The 22057-nt window shown below is 34.5% G+C and overlaps 1 protein-coding gene across 1 annotated transcript; it reads right to left on the reverse strand.

The window, feature by feature from the left end:
* Positions 1-1309: 1309 nt before the first annotated feature.
* LOC148867548 (U3 ribonucleoprotein (Utp) family protein) lies at positions 1310-18321 on the reverse strand. The gene is made up of 11 exons (XM_088977842.1): positions 17736-18321; positions 7979-8144; positions 7454-7887; positions 6768-6989; positions 4562-4894; positions 3991-4344; positions 3823-3903; positions 3666-3749; positions 3179-3550; positions 2143-2274; positions 1310-1744 (listed from the first exon to the last, which is right to left on the reverse strand). Exons 1-11 carry the CDS (start codon positions 18111-18113, stop codon positions 1583-1585), a joined length of 2718 nt encoding a protein of 905 aa, XP_088833968.1. The 5' UTR covers positions 18114-18321; the 3' UTR covers positions 1310-1582.
* Positions 18322-22057: the final 3736 nt, after the last annotated feature.

Here is a 22057-nt window from a genome sequence, read left to right on the forward strand (position 1 = left end):
CTTTCAAGAGATCCTGTCTCAGTCTCAGTACCAATTGCTTTTGCTCATCATGTCAACAGAAACTTTTTTGATATATAATAAATATGGATGAACAAATTACAAAGAGATTATTGGCACCATGCTTGCAACTGAAAGTGGATCTCCAACATTCAACCATAATGCAAAGACTAAACACCAAGGCTCCATTTGTTTGTAATACAAACAAAAAAATTGAACCAAAAGGCAAAGATTAAACACTAAGACTCCATTTGTTTGTAATACAAACATCAAACTGGGGTATTTATGTACTGCAGTTTGCACTTATGAGCATTTGTTCGACATGTAAAAGAAATAATGATTATCAGATTAAAAATGTATTTTTCAACATTTTTGTACTCTAAAAAGAAATTATTACTGTACATATTTTTTGGATACAATTTTGTATTCTTTTGATAATCAACTTTTTAACCAAAGTTAAGTTATTGGATCATAAAATAGTTGGAGGCTTGGAGCATTTAATGACGGGACCCACACTTAGCATGAAACGCATGAAAGCAACAAAAATTTTAACAAAAAACAAAATTATTTTGTATGCTCAAGTGTTTTTTTCATACTTTTGAAATTATGAAAGTATAAAAAAGCCCTCTTTGGATAGATTTTCATAAAGTACTTTAGGACATTTTGCTTTTGACAAAATTGTGCTTTCATACATGTGACCACCCTTCAATAAACCTCTCGACCCTACATCTGCTTGCCGCTGGAAACTATCACCAAGTTCAAATGATTTGCTAAATGGTACTTTTGTTATGGAAATCATACTTTCAAAAATTTTTACCCGTGTTCTGCTTTTTTTTTGGTAAAATGTATTTCCCAAAAAAAACGTGACATTTGGGATATAAGATTGTATGCACAAGTGATATCATATATTTGACGTGTCAAATTTCATGTGATATTGTCATCAAAGGTTCAAAATATCAATACGCTTGATACACCAATAGGGGCGACCAATAGGGGCGTATCAGGTGAATCGATACTGCTTTTTTGTTACTTTTTTTTTAGAACTGGTTAAGGGGGGCGGTTTAGAACTCCACCCCTGAACCGGTCAGACCCCGATACACCCATTGTAAGGGTATATCGGAGGGGTCCCGAAACAATACATATCGGACAATAAGTGTTGATACTTTGAACCTCGTTGGCTTCTTTGTACTTCGTGTATAAAACAGCTCAAAACAAACACAAACTCACAAAGTTCTACTTTTCATACTTTCATCCTAACATTCAAGCACACAGAAGAGTATCAAGAATCCTCATGTACTCATTATCAAGACAATGGAAATAAATAATGATTTATTAGCAGATGAATTTTATAATTTTGACTAATGATGATTTTTTTCTCCTCCCTCCATTTCCCCAACCATCACCTTCATTTCTTTCTCGTAATAACTTCTTAAACGTATTTCATAGATTATACAGATGAGATTCATATGGTTGGCTTTTTTTTCTTAAGGTCATCTCTCTCTTCTCTCTTCCTCTTTATAAAAAGATGTGATATCACAAACAAAAACCCAAGGGCAACAAAATCTCACACTAGAATCAATATTAGTTAACTTTCTTCTCTATTTTTCTTGTTAATGGTTTTGCCCCTGGAACCTTTATTCTTTGTCCTCTGTTTGAGCCCACTGTGCTTTTGCTCCTCCACTTTATCGTAAGGGTTTACCTCCTCAAACTTGATTGGTTTTATGATGATACCAGATTTCTTCACCACCTGAATCAAAGTCAATCACCGTGAGAAACGATTAAAAAACATCCACCCTAAAAATCTCGTGATTAAAAGGTCATTATATCAGATTAGCATTCCTCTTCGCTGGTTCCAATTGGTTTCTCTGTTACCAACTGATCTGATGGTGGCTCAATTGGTGGGATTTCTGGATGTTTGTAACAGAAAATCGGGATCAAATCCCACTGCCACCAAGGTTGGGGGATTAAGGGTATGGGGATGGGCTACCCCGTTGTGTAGCCCTAAGATTATGAGTACCAAAAAAGGGTTAAGTCTGGTGGCTCTATCTTTCAATGTCTCAAAGTATGGTCACGAAATGAAAAGGAAAAAATAAGCTCTCCATGAAAAACTAGTTGCTCCTGCTTTCCAATTGTCATTTCACTTACCTCTGGCCGGTTAAGTGCACCAACTGATGTTGCCGGATTGAACTCAGGTCCAATAGGCATCCTGATACTCTGTTCGAAAACTTCTTTGGACGTATATGGGTACGGCAATGTCTTGGTATGCAACTTCGCCGCCTGCCATAGCACAAGAGTTTAATAATCCTTTACACTAGTAAACTATAATACAAGGAGGAAAATAATTAATAGCAGGAAAACAAGTCATTTTGGGTTAAACAAGTTGGTTTTCACTAGGGAAATCTTAGGGTCAGGATGCTTTGTTCTCCTGGTCATGTAGGGTTCACAAAACAAATAATATGCCTGTCGGACAAGCACTAATTCTACTTTGTCAGTAGAATTAATTCTGGCTTCATAAAAAAAGGTAGAATTAATTCTGGCTTCATAAAAAAAGGTAGAATTAATTCTAGACATTTCACTAATTTTCTGCTGAACCAGTCTGGTTCCAGAGCTTTAGTTCATTTTCCATATACAGAGTCTCCTTTCTGGGAAGCAAGCATGCAATGGGCTCTCCTGTATGCAAAAACTCTGTACACACTGCAAGCATGAGCGCATCCAACTGCACATTGATAACATCTCCCTATGAATTTAAAATACATGGAAGATATTCCCAATATGTGGCTAGATGCCGCATGCACAGAATTTTGCTTGTAGGAGATCCGGGCTCAACAAGCATAACGCCACAAACTCTTCATACCCGACAGTACCACCAATTATATAAGATATAAAAGGCCATTACCCGATGTTGGCCCCACCTATCAGGGGTGGACTGGATATGGTCGCACAAAGTGACAACTGCTCAGACTCAAGCCCACATCCTCATGCTTGACAGCCCGATCTTACCAATTTATAGAAGATAAAAAAAAAATATTCAAGCCTTATTTAAAAAATATTAAAAAAAGACCGCTCAGATTAAAAAAAGCAGCAGCTGAAGGGGAGCAGTATGATCAGAACAAGTCTTCAACTTAGAGGAAGAAAGGAGTTTCAAGAATGCTTTCTAAACCCTCAAAATAATAGCACTTACCTTCTTGTCAATCTTCTCAGAGATGATTACATGTTTAAGGTGAGCATCTTTCCTCCTCTTAAGAGCATCCCCTCTCTTCTTTTTTGCATTTTCATGCTCCTCCAGCATCCAAGAAGGCAAACCTTTCTTCTGCTGGATATGAGTCCACTGACCCCATCCTGGAAGTAAAACTGGTTTTTCAGGTTCAGGAACCTCCTCATTCAGAATTTCCAATTTATCTTTCTCAAACTCCTCCTCAACATCATCGCCAGCAAAGGCACGGTGTATAAGGTCTGCCTGAGATGGAAGTTCGTAGCTTGCCTTTGTGCCAGAAGACAGAATCCCATCTACCATCTCTTCTCCACTCTCTGTGTCAGTATCCCTGTCAACTTCCTAAAAATATAAAAAAAAGATACAGAGATCAGATAGGCCTAAAAGAAGAATAGGTTAGAAAGGCAGTTGCAAATCACAAAAGAGAAGCGAACTAATAGGCAGAAGAGTATCAGACCTCTACGTTCTGAGAACGCAAAGAAGGGGCTACTGCACTTGGGGGCTTCCTGCCATTGCCATTCACCTCTTTTTCCCTTTTCATCTGCTCATTATTTAACAACGTAAGAATAACAATATGTGACTTGCCTACAAGAGATGACGAGGACAAAACCAACCTTTTTAGAGGAATCTGGAGCAAAAATAGAAACTTCATATGTTGTCTTTGGTCCAGGATCTCTTACAATATCATCAAAACTCTACAATACAAAAAGTATAATACAAAAATTACACATCCGTCAGAGAAAGATAAACCAAAGACAGAAATCACTCAGAAACCTTTTTACCTTAAACACATTATCAGGATCAAGACCAGACTCTTGACAAAGTACATCACAATCGATATGAGCATCATTATGCAAAGCTCTAACTCTGTCATGCTCCACATCAACATTTTCTTTCGGCTCCAAGTTATCTTCACTATCACTGTTATTGACAATATTATCCGATTTCTTTTTATTAGTTGATTCTTGAGAATTCTTCTTAGCCATCCCAAATACTCGTCTACCACATGAAGTATCTACTTTAGGACTTGACAGCTCATCTGTGTCCTCAAGCTGCTTCAATGATGAATCATACTCTTGAAGAACAAGCTTAGCCTCCTCACAAGCTGCCTCCTTTCTCTTTTTTAGTCCACGGACCTAGGCATGATCAAATCGAGCAAAGTGAACAAGACATAAACATACCAACAGAAACAGATTGACAATCCGACAGCTAAAAATCCAAGTCTACAAATAGTTATATCCAGGACAGATCCAACCCTAGCCGAAGGAAACCAGAATATGAGAGGAAGACAGAAATATGAATTAACATGATGCAAAATTCAGATAAACAGCTGAAATTAGGATGCATACTCACCATGAATGGCAAGGAAAGAACACCTGATTGAGGCATTTCATCCTCCTTTTCTATAACTTTGAGTGTCTTCTCTTTTGCCTTTGTTAGCAACTTGGATGCCTCATCCTGCTCTGTGCCAGGCATATCGTCTTCATCGTCATCTTCATCCTCATCACTACTGTCATCACTGCTACTACTATCTTTCATTGAGTTCATCTTCCTCGTCAGAAGTGTATGTTGATGAAGCTGTTCGGAAATGGCAGCTCGAGTTCCTTCATCTTGGGCATTAAGACCACGTTTTAAGATACGTTTTGCCCACTTGGAGCTGTTTTTATGCTTCAATCTCATACGTTCCTGAATCAATGTAAAGATATGGGAAACACAAATGCACTAATAAGTTGTTATAAATATTGGAAAAAATCCAAAAATGGAGAAAACTTGGAAAAATATAAAACCAAAAGAAAGGAAGTTAAAAAGAAAGCAAGTTAATTAAAAGCATACAGCGAGTTCTATCATAAACTAAGCACCAACTAAAGAGGGAGAAAAAGGAATTTATAAACTAGCAAAGATGAGGAAAGGCAAAGTTTTAAATCATGTTAGGTGTATTAAAGTGGAAGATCAAAAAGTTTTGGTAAAAGCAGAGAAAATCAAGGAAAGATGAAAAACTAGTTTGAAGAACTATTAAATGAACAACACATAGAGGGCACTAGCAGCAGAGAGATTACTAACGTGTACCTGTGTAAAATTAAAATTGTTGAAGTGAAAGAGACGCTAAATAAGATGAAGGGAATGTGTTAGGACCAAATCGAATTCCAATAGAGGTGTGGAAAGGTATGGGAGAGGTAGACTTGTTATGGCTAATTAAGCTATTTAATTAAATAATGAAAAAAAGAAGATGCCAAATGAATGAAGAGACGTATGGTGCCCATATTTAAGAACAAAGTATGAAACTTTTGGAGAGAATAATTGAGTGAATGTGACATAATGAAACAAGTATATTGGAGAACCAATTTGGGTTTATGCCAAGGAGATCAACCATGAAATGATTGATAGAAAAGTTTAGAGAGAAGAAGAGAGATCTCCAATATGGTGTTCATTGATCTAGAGAAAGTATACGATAGAGTGCCCAAAGATAATATGGCAGGTCCTAGAAAAGAAAGGAGTCCCTAATATGTATATAGATCTAATTAAGGATACACATGAGGGTGCAGTAACCAATGATAGAACAACTATGAGAGACATAAAATAATTGACTAAGGTTCAACAGTTATCCCTTATTTATTTGCATTGATCATAAATGAATTGACTAAAAATATTCAGGAGGTCCATGGTGCATATTTTTTGTTGATGGCATTGTTTTAATTGATGAAACTAATGAAAAATTAAATGCAAATTAAGCCTATGGACAAACTACCCTAGAAACAAATGATTTTAAAATAAGGACGACTAAAACTGCAAATATGATATGTAATTTTAATAATAATAATAGCACAAATGAGGATACACTAACGATTGGAGATCAAGAGATAATGAAATATAACATTTTTTGGTACATTGGTTCAATAATTTATAACAAGGGAGAGATTGAGGATGATGTTGCCCATGGAATTAGAGCGCGATGAGCAAAATGGAGGGGTGCATTTGGAGTCTTAGAATGAAGGGAAAATTTTATAAAACAGTAGTAAAGCCGGCTATGTTGCATGGAGCAGAATGTTGGATAGTCAACAAACTACATGTCCTAAAAAAAGCATTGTAGAAATGAATATGTTGAGATGGATGAGTGGAAAAACTAGGAAGGAATAGGGTCAAAATTGAAGTCATTTGAAAGAACCTAGGAATAGCTCCAATAGGTGATAAAATGAGAGAACGAAGACTAAAATGGTTGGCCATGTAAATAGAAGATCACCAACAGCACTTGTAAGAAGAATTGATCTATTGCAAGTTGAAGGAGCTAGAAAGGCTAGGGGTAGACCAAAAAGGAAATGTATCGAAGTAGTTAGAAATGATTTAAGTGGCCATAATTTAACAATGGATATGACATTAAACAGACCAGAATGGCAAACCAAGACTCATGTTTCCAACCCCATATAGTTCGGATAAGGCTTGGATGATAAGATAAAAAATAAATAAATAAATTTATCAATGGACAATTTGCACTTCTAGTATGGAGTATGAAGCACCAACAGAAAGTTTAAAATGGTAAGCATAAAATGAGGTTAGCAATCACCTCAGCCCTCTTGAATTCTTGCTTCATTGCATATTCTTTAGCAGCTTCAGGATCCTTTTGTCTTTCAGTAGATGCTGCTTTCATTTTGTCTTTCTTCAACAAGCGATGGTATGTCTTGGACTTGATCTTTTTTATGTGTTTTGCCTTCATTTCATGACGAAAAAGAAGGCTACGCATTTTTGCCAGACGATTTTGCCTATCTTTCACATCTTCAATGGAAATCTGCCAAATATTGGCAACCAAAAACAGTAAACATCATAAGGTACTAAATAATGAAAAAATAAATAAACCCCTTCATTCAATAGAGGTCCAAAATAAAAGAAAACTAAAAATTTAGTGGAATGGTTTGATTGCATGTAAATGGCTAGTTGAAAACAAATGATTTCCTAGCTAAAAAATGAGTAGCCCATAGCAGTTATTGGAAAATGAAATTCCTTCTGATTTCCCTCAAGTCCGGATGATGATTTGTTGTATTGAATATAATCTTCCTGCAAAATCATTTGTTTTCCTTTACATGCAACCAAATGTAGCTTATTAGATCATCAGTTACTTGAGCATTTCTTTCCAACTTTTCTCAAAATAGAGAAGGTACTGCAGAATATCCATCTGAAAACTGCAAGGCAAAAACACACCAAATGCTCTAGTTCCGAGGCTCACAAAACAATAAAATTTTAGGATCTACATACCTTGTTGAGTTCAAGAAGCCTTGAACCATCCTGGTTATGTGCTTCCACCACCTGTGCATCACGCATTACTGAAGCAATTTTCTTCTCAAAATCGGTCCTCGGTTCAAACTCAGAAGCAATTGCCCCTACAGTGGAGAATCCCAAATTTACATCCTCATCAAAATATATAGTAGGTGCCTCCCTGTTCCTTTTGACTAATGGCTCCCACTTAGTAATCTCCTTCTTTGATTGTTCATAAGCTGCTTTCCTGTCTAACTTCTCCCGATCTACCTTTGGAAGGGGAGCCTGAAGAGGCATGGACTTTTTCTCTAATTGCTGCACTCTCTTCCGGAGCTTGCTATAGCCAGGCTTCCCATGGAGAGGTTCCAAAAGATCCTGAATACTAATGTGACCATCACCATCAAAGACAACCCTGCTAGGGTCTGCCTCCGGTTCTGAAAAAAATGATTTGTAAGAAACACATCTACATTTTCGTCAAAAGAAAATTTGTCATGTTGGTGCAGTTTTTGTGGAATTCCTTTTTACCTTCAACAGCCTTGCCTTGCATACCAATGATAGCTTGCACCATCCTTGAGTGTCTATCATCATTTTCATTTTCTTCCTCATCTTCTACTTGGTTTGAACCATCCCCTCTGTCATTCCTCTTAACATTGTCATCATCATCATCATCCTCTGAAGGTAAATCCTCATCCTACATGAGTCAAAATATATGTGAACAAGTGAGCGCAACACAATATTACTTGACAAAGACAGTTGCTATATATATATGGGGAGATATATAGATAAATAAATATCAATTTTATCTTTTAATTCCATTCAGATTAAAAGGAAAATAATGTATATTTAATTCATTGCGAAAGAGTTTTAATAAAACTAGTTTCACTTTAAGTTAATATCATACCAGAGGAATGTTTTTATAGGGCTGCAAAATGGTATCTGTTTCTCTAAAGCCTAATTCACGTCAAATGTTATTAAAGCGATCCAAAATCCGTTCATATTTGAACATTTAATTTATACTTATAGTCTTATATCTACATAAAATTATTATTTATCTATCAGTGTAGTAAAACCTGGCCCATAGATTGACCTGCTTCCCTCCAGGTAAGCCGGTTATTCAACCATATGGGTCAATGATGTCACTGTCACAAAAATTCCATAAAAATTTTAAAAATAGGAAAAACAATAACCCATTGGATGGGTTAGATGGATCAAGGGTTCAACCATCCAGGTTGACAGTTTGTTGACTGAGTCAATTTTCTTTTGTAAATAGTTGCTTAGAGGTTGACCTGAAACAAGATTGTTGCCTTTCACTGGTCCAACTGGCTGGGTCAGTGGTGGTTTGAAAATAGTGGTATCTTTTAGTAAAGTTGGTTTGAATGTTCTACACTTGCTAAAGAATTGTAGGTTCATCTCATGAAAGTTACTTTCTAGTCATTTAACACATGATTAGTGTTTTAAAAGCGCAAGGCGCAAAAAAGGCGTAGGGGTCAATTTGCCCCCAAGGCACAAGGTGAGGTGTGTGCCTTTTTTAAGCAAGGCACAAAAATTAAAAAAAAATGCTAAAAAAAGTCAGACAAATAAAAAAATGCCAAAAAAACATAATATTAATAAAAAAATATAAACTTAAGTTTTAAAATAGATGTTTTAAAAAACCTATTATCTAAAATTAAAATACGGAAACATAACATGTAAACCATATTCAAATGAGAATTTAAAAATAAAATCAAGCATGTAAAACCCACAATCTCTTTTTTTCTCAATTACATTACTTCAAGTAGCTAATGTGATGCAAAACATATTACATTCTTGATTCTACGAGCTGCCTTTGTGCCACGCCCCTCGAGGCAAGCCCAAACAAGCCCATGTTAGGGTTTCAAATTCTTAGTTCGCACATAAAAAATATTGATTTTTTTTAATTTAATTGCTTTTTAAGAAGATCTTTTATTAGGATGAATGAATGAACAACATTACCAAATAAGGGGTTCTTGGAGCTTCAGTGAGCGAGTGAACTAAGAATTTAAGACCCTAACATGGACTTTTTGGGCTAACTTTGAGGGGCGCGGCATGGGAGTTCGGAAGTGGAGTCCCAGCCGCTAGCCTAAAAAAAGGCAAAAAAGCGTCAAATTTTCAAAAGGCACATGCCTGGGCTGAGGCACAATGCGCATCAGGCACACACCTAGGTGCACCAGGCATGTGCAAAGGGCTGTGCCTAGGACATGGGCAAGGCGCTTACCCTAAAATGCGCCTCACCTGTGCACCTAGGCACGCCTTTTAAATCACTGCTCATGATATACTATATCAAACTCATTTTTAATTTATTTTTGTTAATAATATATAATTATATAATTTATCAATGGTATTTAATATTTGAATATAATCTAGGTCTGACTTAAATCTAATGAATATATTTGTGTTTGGAAAAGCATCAAGATTTGTGCTTTTAAAGCCTAAAAGCACAAAACCCAATTTAGGCTCTGTGCTTTGGGGCTTAAAAGTGTTGTACTTTTGTGTCTTTCTTGAGCAAAGGTAAAGTATAATTGTATTGATGTAAAAGGTCCTTTGTACAATGAGAAGCTGTACACACCAAAACAGAAGGACCTCAAAAAAAAGGGTCATCCTCAAAAAATTACAATCAGAAATAACCTCTTTAAATTCAGTATATATAGACAACCAACTTCTAACACAACCTAAAGCCAAATTGATAACTTCAGCTTCAGTAGAGGTTTTAAGATCAAAGACCCTTGTGTCTTCAAAGTGATTCTTATCAAACAATCAAAACACTTTTGGGATGAACCTTGTTTTCTACAGCCTGAAGCTCGAGAGCAAAACTATAAGTGTAGCCTTAGATTTCATTTGAATATTAACAAATTTAAATTTAGGTATTTCCAATTCTACCCGATCTATTGGCAGCTTAGCGGTTATGTCCACCCCAAAAGTTTCACACATGACCACTTTTCCCGTTGGTTTGACAAACTCTGAAAGTTAGCTTTAGCATTCAGACCATCTTTTAATGCTCTTTAAATTGATAAAAGCACTCAAATGCCCTCATTTTCCTGAACTTGTTAAACAAACAGAACATGTAACCAGAAATACATGGAGCCCTTCAGGGTCTACAAACACCTCAACTGCCACATAAGCAATTGCAGTGAAGGACAGAGTGTGTTAATCCTATCTCCTTAGTATTCAGTGAAATGACAGTGAGTGAGTGTGTGGTTGATAATTAAATTAGAATATCAAGTTGCATAACTCTACATTCATTAATCATGAAAACTCAAAAATAAAGTGTATATTCTGTATTAGTTTTATAAAAAGAAAAAGAAAAAAGGATAAAGCCATGTCCAATAACAGGGGAGATAAGCATTTATTTGGGGGTGCTTATTGAATAAAACCATGTCCAACAACACAGGCTTATTTCCTGGAATAAGCATTTATTTGGCCTTTTTCCCAAATGAACATAAGTGCATATTGGTGTGGTCCCGGTCAAAAATAAGTTCCTAAAAACAAGCATTCCCAAACAGGAGCTTAGATACCATTCCACCTCTACTTGGAAATCTTCTTACAAAAGCAACTATTAATGCAACTATAAAGATGAGAAAAATCAAGTTCTAAATAAAAGTACCAACAACATCCCATTTGGTTTCAATTTTTCTATTGAAGGCCTATGGATCTGAGTGCCTCACAATTCCAGACTAATGGGATTAATGTGTGCACATTTGGGTGCAAGGGGTTTCATAGACAAATGGTTGGATATGGATTCCTATTTTAACATATGAATTCAGGCAATTCAAGATACTGTCAAGACAAAATGCAAATTCAAGTAAGATGGGTTAGGAGGTTGGCTAATGGGTTGGTGGATGAACTAGCTAAGTGAGGAGTAAATAGACATCATTTGTTTTGGGCTCAATGTTAAGGGAGGGTGGGATTTTTTGTTGTAGAGGGTTTATGCCTGACAACTTCGTGTTGTTTCTCTTCCTTTTTAAGCTTTAATAAAATTCTTTCAGTTGCTGATAAAAAAATCTTATTTTAACATAAAAAAACCACACATGTTACTGGCAGGGGTTAGGCATTGCAATTCAGCTGCTCCCAAGATTAATTACATAAGTATCAAGTCCTATCCCAGCCCATACACTTACAGAGGCCCTAAGGTAATGGCCTAGACCTAGTCCAATAGCCTACAAATATCATATTAACAGATTAGCTGCAGCCCTATGAAACATTCTGTCTAGAGGACAGGCTAGACAAATGATTCCTGTGTGGCTGGAACTTAAATGACTATGAATCTGAAACATAGGAGTTCTGGTGGCATCCCAGAATTAAAGAAGACCAAACCGCAGAAATCATGGTGACATATGTTCTTTTATATTGGATTGGGTTCTGGTGTTTTACGAGTTCAAAAAAATGGACAGAATTGATACTTGAAATTAATGGAATGACATGGTGAGGGCATTAAATTTATACTTCTGTTACATTTTTTTTGAGGATAGTGGTTCTAGAGAGTGTGGGTTGGGCTACAATGTAACTTTTGTATCATATGATGCATCAATTTGGTTGAGCTTGAGATTAATCCATTATCCATGTTTGAGGAGTGGATCTCTTCGGCCTTCTTTTTGTGTTTTATTTTTCCTTTTTAATAATAACTACCCTTTACCTATCAAAGAAAAACAAAGTCACCCCACCATGGAAATTCAATGACCTAAAAGAGTGCAAAATAACTGAAGAAATTCAACCTATCCGAGTTATTAAGTTTACTATTTACAATATAGGAATAGTAAAAATCAGGCTTCCTTCACAACAGCTGCAATCTTCAAATTGTAAGTTTCTTAATTTGTTTTCTCCTTTTTCTTTGATCTGTAAAGGAAAGTTTTATTAACGTTACTTAAGTCATGAATATTACATACAGAAGAATTCAAACAAACCAATTACTACTCTGCCCAGAAAAGTTGCTGCTTATAAACCCCTTGCTTTGCTAAGGAATTTTCCATCCCATATGCAGTCATCCTCACTCATTTAAATACAATACCCATTTCCTTAGCTAGGCAGTTGATTCCCCTTAAGATATGCATGTACCCCCATACACCTGGAGAGTTGTCATTCATCCAAGAAATGACTAGTTTTGAATCCCCTTCGACCTCCACCAGTTGCAGCCACATTTGCTTTGCTAGTATAGCCCTTGTAATAGTGCCAGAAGTTCAGATTTCAGGAATCCTCGTAGCCAACTGGGACTGAATACAATGTTACCATCTTTCCTAGAGAGTCATTGAATACAATGCTACCACCTTTCTCCGATTAGTTAGCTAGTTAAATCCTTTGTGCTTCAGGATATCATTTCTCAAATGTTATCTTAAAACCTAGGTAGGTATACATTCAGTTAAGTTTGATTTTAACATGAGAGCCAACTTAAATGATAACATTTATGTATTGCAAGTTAAGCTATTTGTTTTTGGTTTTGCTACTTGTTTAGCTGAAGTTATAGAAACTCTTTTGGTACTTGATTAGGAAATAAAGCCAAAATTATACAACCAAGGTCAGGTCTAGTTAAGAGAGTATTCCCAACCAAGGTTCAAAATTTCAATACATATCGGCTGACACGTATCGTATCGGTGGCTTCCTGATATGCCCCTACAGGGCGTGTTTCAGGGTCTAAAAAAAGGACGCGAGCCACAATACAGTCTGATATGCCCTAACCGGCGTATAGGACTGTATCAAAATGTTAAACCTTGTTCCCAACAACAACAGGTACTGACTTCTGGACTTGGGGAAAGGATAGTTATGAATAGGTCACACTGTAAGAAAGAACTAGGTGCATATTGAAGAACAAGAGGTCTTCTGTTGATGTGTTCAGGAATTGGGATTTGGGGGCTCTCCCACCTCAGCTCATGTGCTATATCTTCAAAGGAATTCCATGGAGATTTTGCTCATGACCTTAGAACACATCTGTTAGAGATCCCATCCCTGGTAATCCAATAAAGTTCACTGCAAAGGGCAAGCAAGGATTAGTATCAGTATCGGGTAACGTATCAGACAACTCGGACATGGATACAGATACTCTTTGGAAACGCATGGATACGGACAAAAAACATGAAAATGCACGGATACACTAAGAAAATACATACAAATTCCATAAATACAATAATATCATTAAATTTAAGATCAAAATAATCACAAATAGTAATATAAATACATAGGAAATGTATACTTTAGTGATATATATGAAGAAATATGTTATAATTAATATATCAGGATGCATAGATATCATATAATCTATACTACTTTAAAAAGTATGAATAGTCCCTAAAAATTTCTGGAATTTTACTTGGACAAATATTGCCCCTTTGTTGAGGACAAATTTGATATTTTGTTGATTGTTTTAATTAAATGAATTGTAACTAAAATTTCATGAAGTGTTTAGCTGGATGTATTTATCTATCTTTTAATTAAAAATGAATTATAACTGGAATTTCATGAAGTGTTTAGCTAGATGTATCTCTCACTCTCTCTCTTAATTAATATTGAACAAAATCATTGTTATTTGATCATCTTTAAAAGTAGGTTCAATTGTCACTATTAAATGATTTTAAAATGTGGATTTGGAGTGTGGTTCCACGATTTTGATTATGGTTTTTGGGTTAGCTTTTCCATTGGTTTATAAGTAGTTTCTTCTCAATCTCAAGATGCTTGAGAATATCTCATCCAAAATATCCATTTCAAAAAGACAAATTTTTTTCCCAAAAAAAAATCAAAGGGTTTAAAAATTGATTTCTAGGATTATGAGCATCTTATCAACAAACAATGAAAAATAAATGGGTGCCCCAATTATTCAAGGCATAATTGATAAGAAGGCTTTGAACATCAAAATTAAAATTAAGAAGAAAATTTAGGGTTGGAAATTGAAAATTGTTTTTAAAGATGAAAGAGTGATCCTTATCAAATATTTTTTGAATGTAGTTCTTCTATTTACAAGGCGCCGACTAGCCAGTCAATAAGGTCTCTTGGATCAAATCCCACCAGCACCTAGGTTGGGGGTTATAGGTTTGGGGAATTGGACACCCCTGATATGTAGCCCCATGGAACAAAAAAGAAAAATAAAAAAAAATGTAGTTCATCTATTTCAAATGATGTTCAAATGAATATATCCCCAAAAATTTTGATAAAATTCAAAGTCAATTCTTTTATGGCCCAAGAGAAAGCAAGGGAGCAATTGTAAGACGAGTTAGAAAAGGCTTTACAAATTAATGACTTTTATTTTTGGGGAAATCACTAAAAAGCCCTAGAGTTTCTAGAAAATCTATAAGAAGTAATTTTTTTCCTTTGTGTCAATGCTTTTGTATTTGAATTTGAGGACAAATCAAGTGTTTGGTTGATTATTAAAAATGAGATCAAAATAGAACAAATTGAGTCCTCCATTGTTAATTTCTTGTTGAATTATATAAGAGTATAAAAATGGAATTCTATTATGCTTCTTAAATAACTACACAACATGTCTGTTTTTTTATAATGCACAATGTGTCTAAATTGACATCTATAAATTACAAAACTTAATGAGTTGTAATTGAAATTGCATGGAGTATTTAGCTGGACACATTTAATTACTCTAGACACTTGGATCTACATGTTGATTTGTAGATGAATTACAAATTACTTAGAATCTATAAGAAGTGGCAATAGATCTTTAAAGGCTTTCGTACTTTTTTCTTGACTTAAAATACCCCTCTCTCTCTATTATGAAGATATAAATTGTAAATTGAATACTATTTTTCATTTCATTCTATTCTCTCTCATTAAGTCTCATATTTAAGGTTAATTTTTATTATCTCTCATAAAATCATATGTTTAATTATATTTTTTGTTTCTCGTCATAAAATTTCACTAATTAAATTTGCGAATAACAATTTTAATAGTATAAAAACTTATGTATTCAAAATCAACTTGGAAACAAAACCGATTTTTAAGTATGATAAATAAAAAATATATATGAATAATAGAAAATGAAATACAAAATTCAAAACTTCCTTAGCAATGAAACCACTATCATGTTTGTTAAATGATGGAAATGGAATAAAAAAATTACGAAAAAAAACAGAAAATTAATGTCTATTCCATCACCCTAATAAACAAATCGAATGATTAGCTAAGTCACCATGTTGTTGGTCAAGTTAATGCTTTTTTTACAAATAAGCAATTTGGTAGAAAATGAACCTAAAATCCTGGTCAATTAACCATTCAATTTGTCTAATCAGTCTTTAGGCAAGTAATGGTTCAATTAACACAATAAATTGAAAATATAGATATAAGCTATAGAGTAAGAAGATTTGATACAAGTCTTTAAGTTGAAAGGCAATAAATCACCAATATATATATATATATATACATTATATACAATTACTGTTGTTGTTATCATTTAAAATTGTCACGTGCAAGGCACGTGCACATTTACTAGTTTTATTTATAATGTCCAAGGCACTAAACATATGCACCTATTATATTTTAATTATTATATAAATTATTTTTATTTTACTTTTTAAAATTTTTAACATTACCAAAATTTATTTATATAATTTTTAGTTACTAAAATAATTATTCCTTTATTAGTAATTTATTTATATAATTTTTCTAATATGAAAAATATTTTTTTGAAATAGATGTAGATGAATGGATTTGATAAATTCAATTTAATATTATATTCTTAAATATTTTTTAAAAAATATTTATCTTTTTTATAAATAATAAATATGTTGTTATTACTTACTAATATAAATTAAAGTATTAATTAATAATTTATAAAAATATATAAAAAAATTTAATATGCATATCATTTGCAAATTTATAAATTTTATGTATTAAAATTATTATTCTATTCTTAATATTTTATTTGTATAATTTTCTTGATATTAAAAATCAACTTTTTATATAATCATGGATTTGATAGATTATTTATTGTATCAGTTTATAAGATACTAATTTTGAATAATATTCTTTTGAAATCTTAGTTTTTTTTGTATTCGTTTTGAAATTTTAGTTAGACTTGTTAAATATAAACATGTACTTTTTTGTTAAAATCGCATGTAGAGACAAAAGTTAATAAACTTTATAATTTATTATCACAAGGATAAACGTAGTTTAGTGGCTTAGAATTGCATTTAAGGTGCAAGGCTTTGGGCGCGCTTTGGTGATCTGAGTTCAAATCACCACACCTACACTTTTTTATAGAGAAACACTACGTATTGATGTGTAGAGGCCTGTATCGGTGTGTATTGGCCGATATGCATCTGTATCGCTACAATACATACGACTCACGGGATACGCTTTTGTTTGTAGCGTATCCCATACTGCCATAGGCCGATACCGATACGATACACCCCCCCGTATTGGGTGTATCGTGTTGGTATGTAAATCCTTGAGAGCAAGTAACAGTTTGGTGAACTTTCTCACTAACCCAAGCTGGCCAAGATAGGTGGGGTTTTCTCAAGTAGGATGGCAGTGTGTTTTGGGCTTTCAGGAAACATATGAAAATGCAGACCTCACCATAGCAAATATACTTTGCCTTCCCGTGGGTAATCGAATTGATAAGAAATACTGCATCCTTTCCTTGGCTACCGACGATGAAATAGCAAGAAAAATGGATGAGCTAAAGCACTGAGGGTAAACGAAAAGAGACTATCTCACTTTCTCAATGAAATTAGAAAGACTCCAGCAGAAACATCTCTCTTACCTCTCCCTTCTTTACATCTATTATCATTCTAAGGCTAAGCTTGATGGATCTTTTATTAATTATAAAGGAACCTAAAATCAATTGGATCTTGCTTACACGAGACTATAATTTTTTTCTTGATAGATACTGAATGAGACTGGACATTTTGGAAGTGAATGACTTTTTGTTCATAATTTATTTTCTTCGTCGTTATTCATACTTTACCTCTTCAAAAAAAAAATGCGTTACGCTTTTAGGTTGAAAAGCATTATAGCCAGCTCTTTGCCTATTTAGTTTCATCTCCTAAGCTTTAACTGACTTTGTTTGATTTAAGAAGACAGGATGGTATTCTGTCTTTTTATCTCCTATAAACTTGCATGTCATGTGAGTGGAGGAAATTAAAAAATCGAAGAAAATGCCACAGAAGAAATCGCATTTTACACTAATAAGGAAGAAAATCAGAGTAACTAACAAAACTCAGATCTCGGAATTGCAATCCAGGAAAAAAAACTTATCAGACGAACAACAAAATCGAGATGAAATTATGAAAATAATAAGGATTAGAGAGGAAGAAAGCACGAAAGCCCAACAGACCTCAAATTCTTCAGGAAGCTCGTACTCGAGGTTATCGACATGGTCAAATCGTCGGTTCTTCTTTGACTCCTCTTCCGGCATCCGCTCTTCGTACTCGTACACATCTTTAACCTGAACCTCAGCGTCTGAATCAATCTCTTCGTCACTTTCTCTGGGTTTAGGGTTTAAGAGATCGATAGCTTTACGAAGCGCATTAGGGAGACGAGGACCGGTCTTCCGACGATCGCCCTTGTGGTTGCTTTTCTTCTTTATAATATTCTTCTTCTTCTTATGGTTTCCAGTGGTTAGTGTTCTGGAGAGTAGCTGTTTTCTCTTCTTCTCGCCTCTCCCTGTCTTCTTCTGGCTCTCTTCTCTCACCTTTCTCTTCTTCTCCGCCATTTGCAAATCGAGAGCGTGAGTGTGGCTCGAAGACGGCAGGATGGTGAGCGAGTTTTTGCCTGTGAAAGTTTGCAATACCCTATCGGCCTATCCCACCAGTGCCCAGGCTACCGCCACCCATGTTTGGTTGCGGCAATAAGTTTATTCCCCAATGGAGGAATGCATCGGCGCCCTAATTTGGCTATTCGACTCAGGTGTACAACGGGCCGTGCCTCCCACTCTTGGCCTCTTGGGTTATTTTGGGGGTTGGCCCGGCACGGCCCACGGACCAGCCCATTCGGGCCGGGGGCCGGGGGCCGAGGGCCGAGCTTTGGGCCAGGCAAGGCTATAGATCGAGTCAAAACTATTTATTTAAAAAAATGAGAAAAAACTTAAAATTTTAATTTTATATAAATTTTAATGTATACAATTATTTATATATACATAATTAAATAAAATAGTATAATAAAATTGAAAATAATTATTTATTTTATTAAAATATTATATATTATATATTATTATAATTTATATTATATGATGGTATGTGATCTGAGAGCTCCTAGCTGAAAGGTTACTTGGAGGTTGGTCGCGTAGCGAACTGGTTCGAACTACAAGAAGAATGACTAAAGAACCCGGAGTGGCTAACCTGGCGAGATCGCTCCGATTCTTAAGTTAGTAATATGGTCTTGGTTACGAGCTGAAAGCTTTAATATAAGAGAGCTAGTAAGCAAGTAATCGCGCGTACCTTGTGCTAGGGGATTCAATGCCCTTATATAGTTGAACCACCGTAAGCTTGAAGGAGTCGCCCCGGGATCTTTGGAGCGAGTGGTATGAGTTTGTTCCGTTTCGGAAGGTGGCCAACATGCTAGCTGATAAGGCTTATCGCTTCCATCCAATTCGGGCTGGATGAGGATAGGTCCTACAATTACACGATATGATCCCGAAAGGCTTGGGGATAGCTGGTAATCTTTTAGAACCCACCATGCGGCTGCCGAGGTCCCCTAACTTTGGTCCTGTTCAAAGTGACTGAAGTGCCCGAGATGGCCCGGTCTGCTGAGGTGGCGAGAAATGTTGAGTCACTGCTTGGCTGGAAGGTCGCATCCACGTGTCTCCTATTCATTAGGTCGGGTCAAATCACCCCTCATCATAATATATTATATACTCTTATATAATTATAATTTATATAATATATTATATTATTATATATATAGGTCGTGTCATACCTGGCCCGCCAACCTAAAACCCCAAGCCTAGCACTGCCCATATAATCATGCCGTGTTGCCACACGGCCTGTGGACCATTGTGCCATATCGCAAGCAGCATTACTCTATTTACACCCCTATTCAAGAGAAATATCAATCTAAATGACATGCAGGTTGCACGTGACTAACTTAAAACCCAATATGAATTATTATTATTATTATTATTATTATTATTATAGTTAAGAATCTCATTTTTTTTTCCTTTAAGTTGTGTTTAATTTGATTTTGATAGTAAATACGAGAGAAGGTGAAAGTTTTATTAATTAGCAAGATTTGTAAAATGGAATGTATGATTATGGAAAGACATGATACTTGAAAGGCTTTGACAAATCAAAATTACTCATGAATTTTTATAAAAACTGACCTGATTGGTTGTCACTTTTAAGATGTTAGTTGATTGGCTATAAGTTTCTCTGGTATCATATCTTTCCAACATCATACTAATCCTTATGAAATCATTTGAGAACTTTTCTTTCGCTTTCTGATTCGCTCTTATTTTATACATATAAAGCCAAATGTAGCCTTATATGATCTTTACGTTGATGTATGGGATTTGATGTTGGAAAGACATAACATCTAAAAAGGCTTTAACCAAATCTGCCCCTTTAAATTTTCATATGATTTGTTAGCACTTTTATGATACTAGTTCATTGGTTTCAAGTATTTTACAATATCATATGAATGAGGTTTATATTTTGGTTTTTTTATTAAAATACCCTTTATTTTTTAAACTTGTTATCCCTTTATTATAAGGGCAAAAAACATAACTTGAACTACTACTTTTACGAAATTTATTGTATTTAAGGCACATTAAAAATATAAATTTTGTAGACTTTTCTTGACTAAAATACCCCTATTTATGAATTTAGTCCATCTGTAATTACGTGGATAAAAAATGAAATTTAAAATACTATTATTTTTTACTTCATTAAATTCTCTCTCATTAAGGTATTAACTCTTGTTCTATCTCCTTGGATACTTTGTTTGAAGTATTTTTGTTTATCGCCAATAAATTCTATAAATTAAATATACATTCAATATTTTTAATAATGTAAAACATATGTTCAAACCCAACATGGAAAACAATTAAACAAACCACCATTTTGTTTGAAGTGGCAAGTAAATAGTTCAACCATCTCCTTAAAACGAGTTAATCAATGTTCATGTATCTAAACAATATAAATTTAAAAATAAATATAAATATTACAAAAATTATAAAAACTTGTGAAATTTTTAGGCACAAATCTAATGTTATATATTTATCATATCAAATAACAATAAGCATGCTAAATAAAAGTATTTTTATTCGATGGAAATGAAATACAATATTTAAAATTGACCCAAAAGTGAAACCATTTTCCTATTTAAGTAGTGGGTCGATGGTTTAACCTTTTAGGTAAATGGATCAACCCATGATTTAATAAATAAATAATATTTAAAAAAATAGAGACAAAGTTATTAAAAACATAGTAATTTTGTGAGAAAAAACATTTGGGTGCATCTCTAATAATTCATCATATTAAACAAAAATAAGTGTGATAGATAAAAGTTATTGTTACAAATGCTATAAATAAAATTAAAAAGTAAATTAACACAAAAGTTAAAACTATTTTTGCATCTACTTGATGATCAATGATCAATAGGAAGGCAAATTAGGTGGACTTAAACTCGAGTTGGAATTGGCCTATATCGTAATTTGATAGGTTAGCTTCAACTTTTAGTCATTGACTTAAGCCTGGGCCTAGGCTAAAAAATTTTGGTTTTTAAAATTTTTAGGTTGGGCCCAAGCCTAGCCTTTAGGTAGCTAAAGTTAGGCACTTAGGCAATGATTATACACATACAATCGTAAATACATATATAGCAAAAGTTAGGCACTTTTGCTATGGGGCTAATTGACACAAACAAGTCCAAGACTAACCTAAGTGCATCAAATTTCAATGCAATTTGGACCTATGTTGCACAACTACTTGTTAGCACCCAATTTTTGCTCGGTCCTTCACCCTACCTCTTTGTATCCCCCTCTTAGACCCCAAAAACTTAGAAACACAACCATATTAACTTGAGACTTTCCAAAACCCGAAAATCCCCTCATTTGACACAATCCTTAGGACAAATAAGAATATTGATTAGACATCATCCCTATACTTGGAAAACTATAACTTAGTTAAATATCAATTTTCATGACTAAATTGCAAACCACCATTCATTATGCCAACTTTCTTTCTAACGTCCCTGATCCATGCGATATTCAAACTCCAACTCCCCAAAATCAAATCCAATATATTCATCACCTCCAGATCATTAGGAAACAATCAACTAACGAATCCCACCACAAATTTATGACAATTAACCGCAAAAACATTAAGATTCCATTCCGATGGGCTTGAATGATTACCAAATTTGACCTTATCTTTCTCATATCATAATCATCCATTTGATCCCTCATCCTAATCCATGCTTACTTACCAAATTGTAGCTCAAAATTCCCTCGTTTGACTCCCCCATCAAGCCTAAATCCAATTTTAGCAAATCTCATTAATTAGAGCTTACCATCTATCATCCCAACTTCATATGACCAATTAGACCTTACCACAATGTTCGTACACCCATAAAAACCCACCATGTCAAATTCCACAACCAAATACCACCATTTAATCGTTAAAAAAGTAAGATTCCATTTCAAACTTTCTCGTTGATTGAAAT

This window comes from Nelumbo lutea, chromosome 3, assembly GCF_056320005.1.
Source record: "Nelumbo lutea isolate HS-2025 chromosome 3, American lotus-T2T, whole genome shotgun sequence".
Lineage (NCBI taxonomy): Eukaryota > Viridiplantae > Streptophyta > Magnoliopsida > Proteales > Nelumbonaceae > Nelumbo > Nelumbo lutea.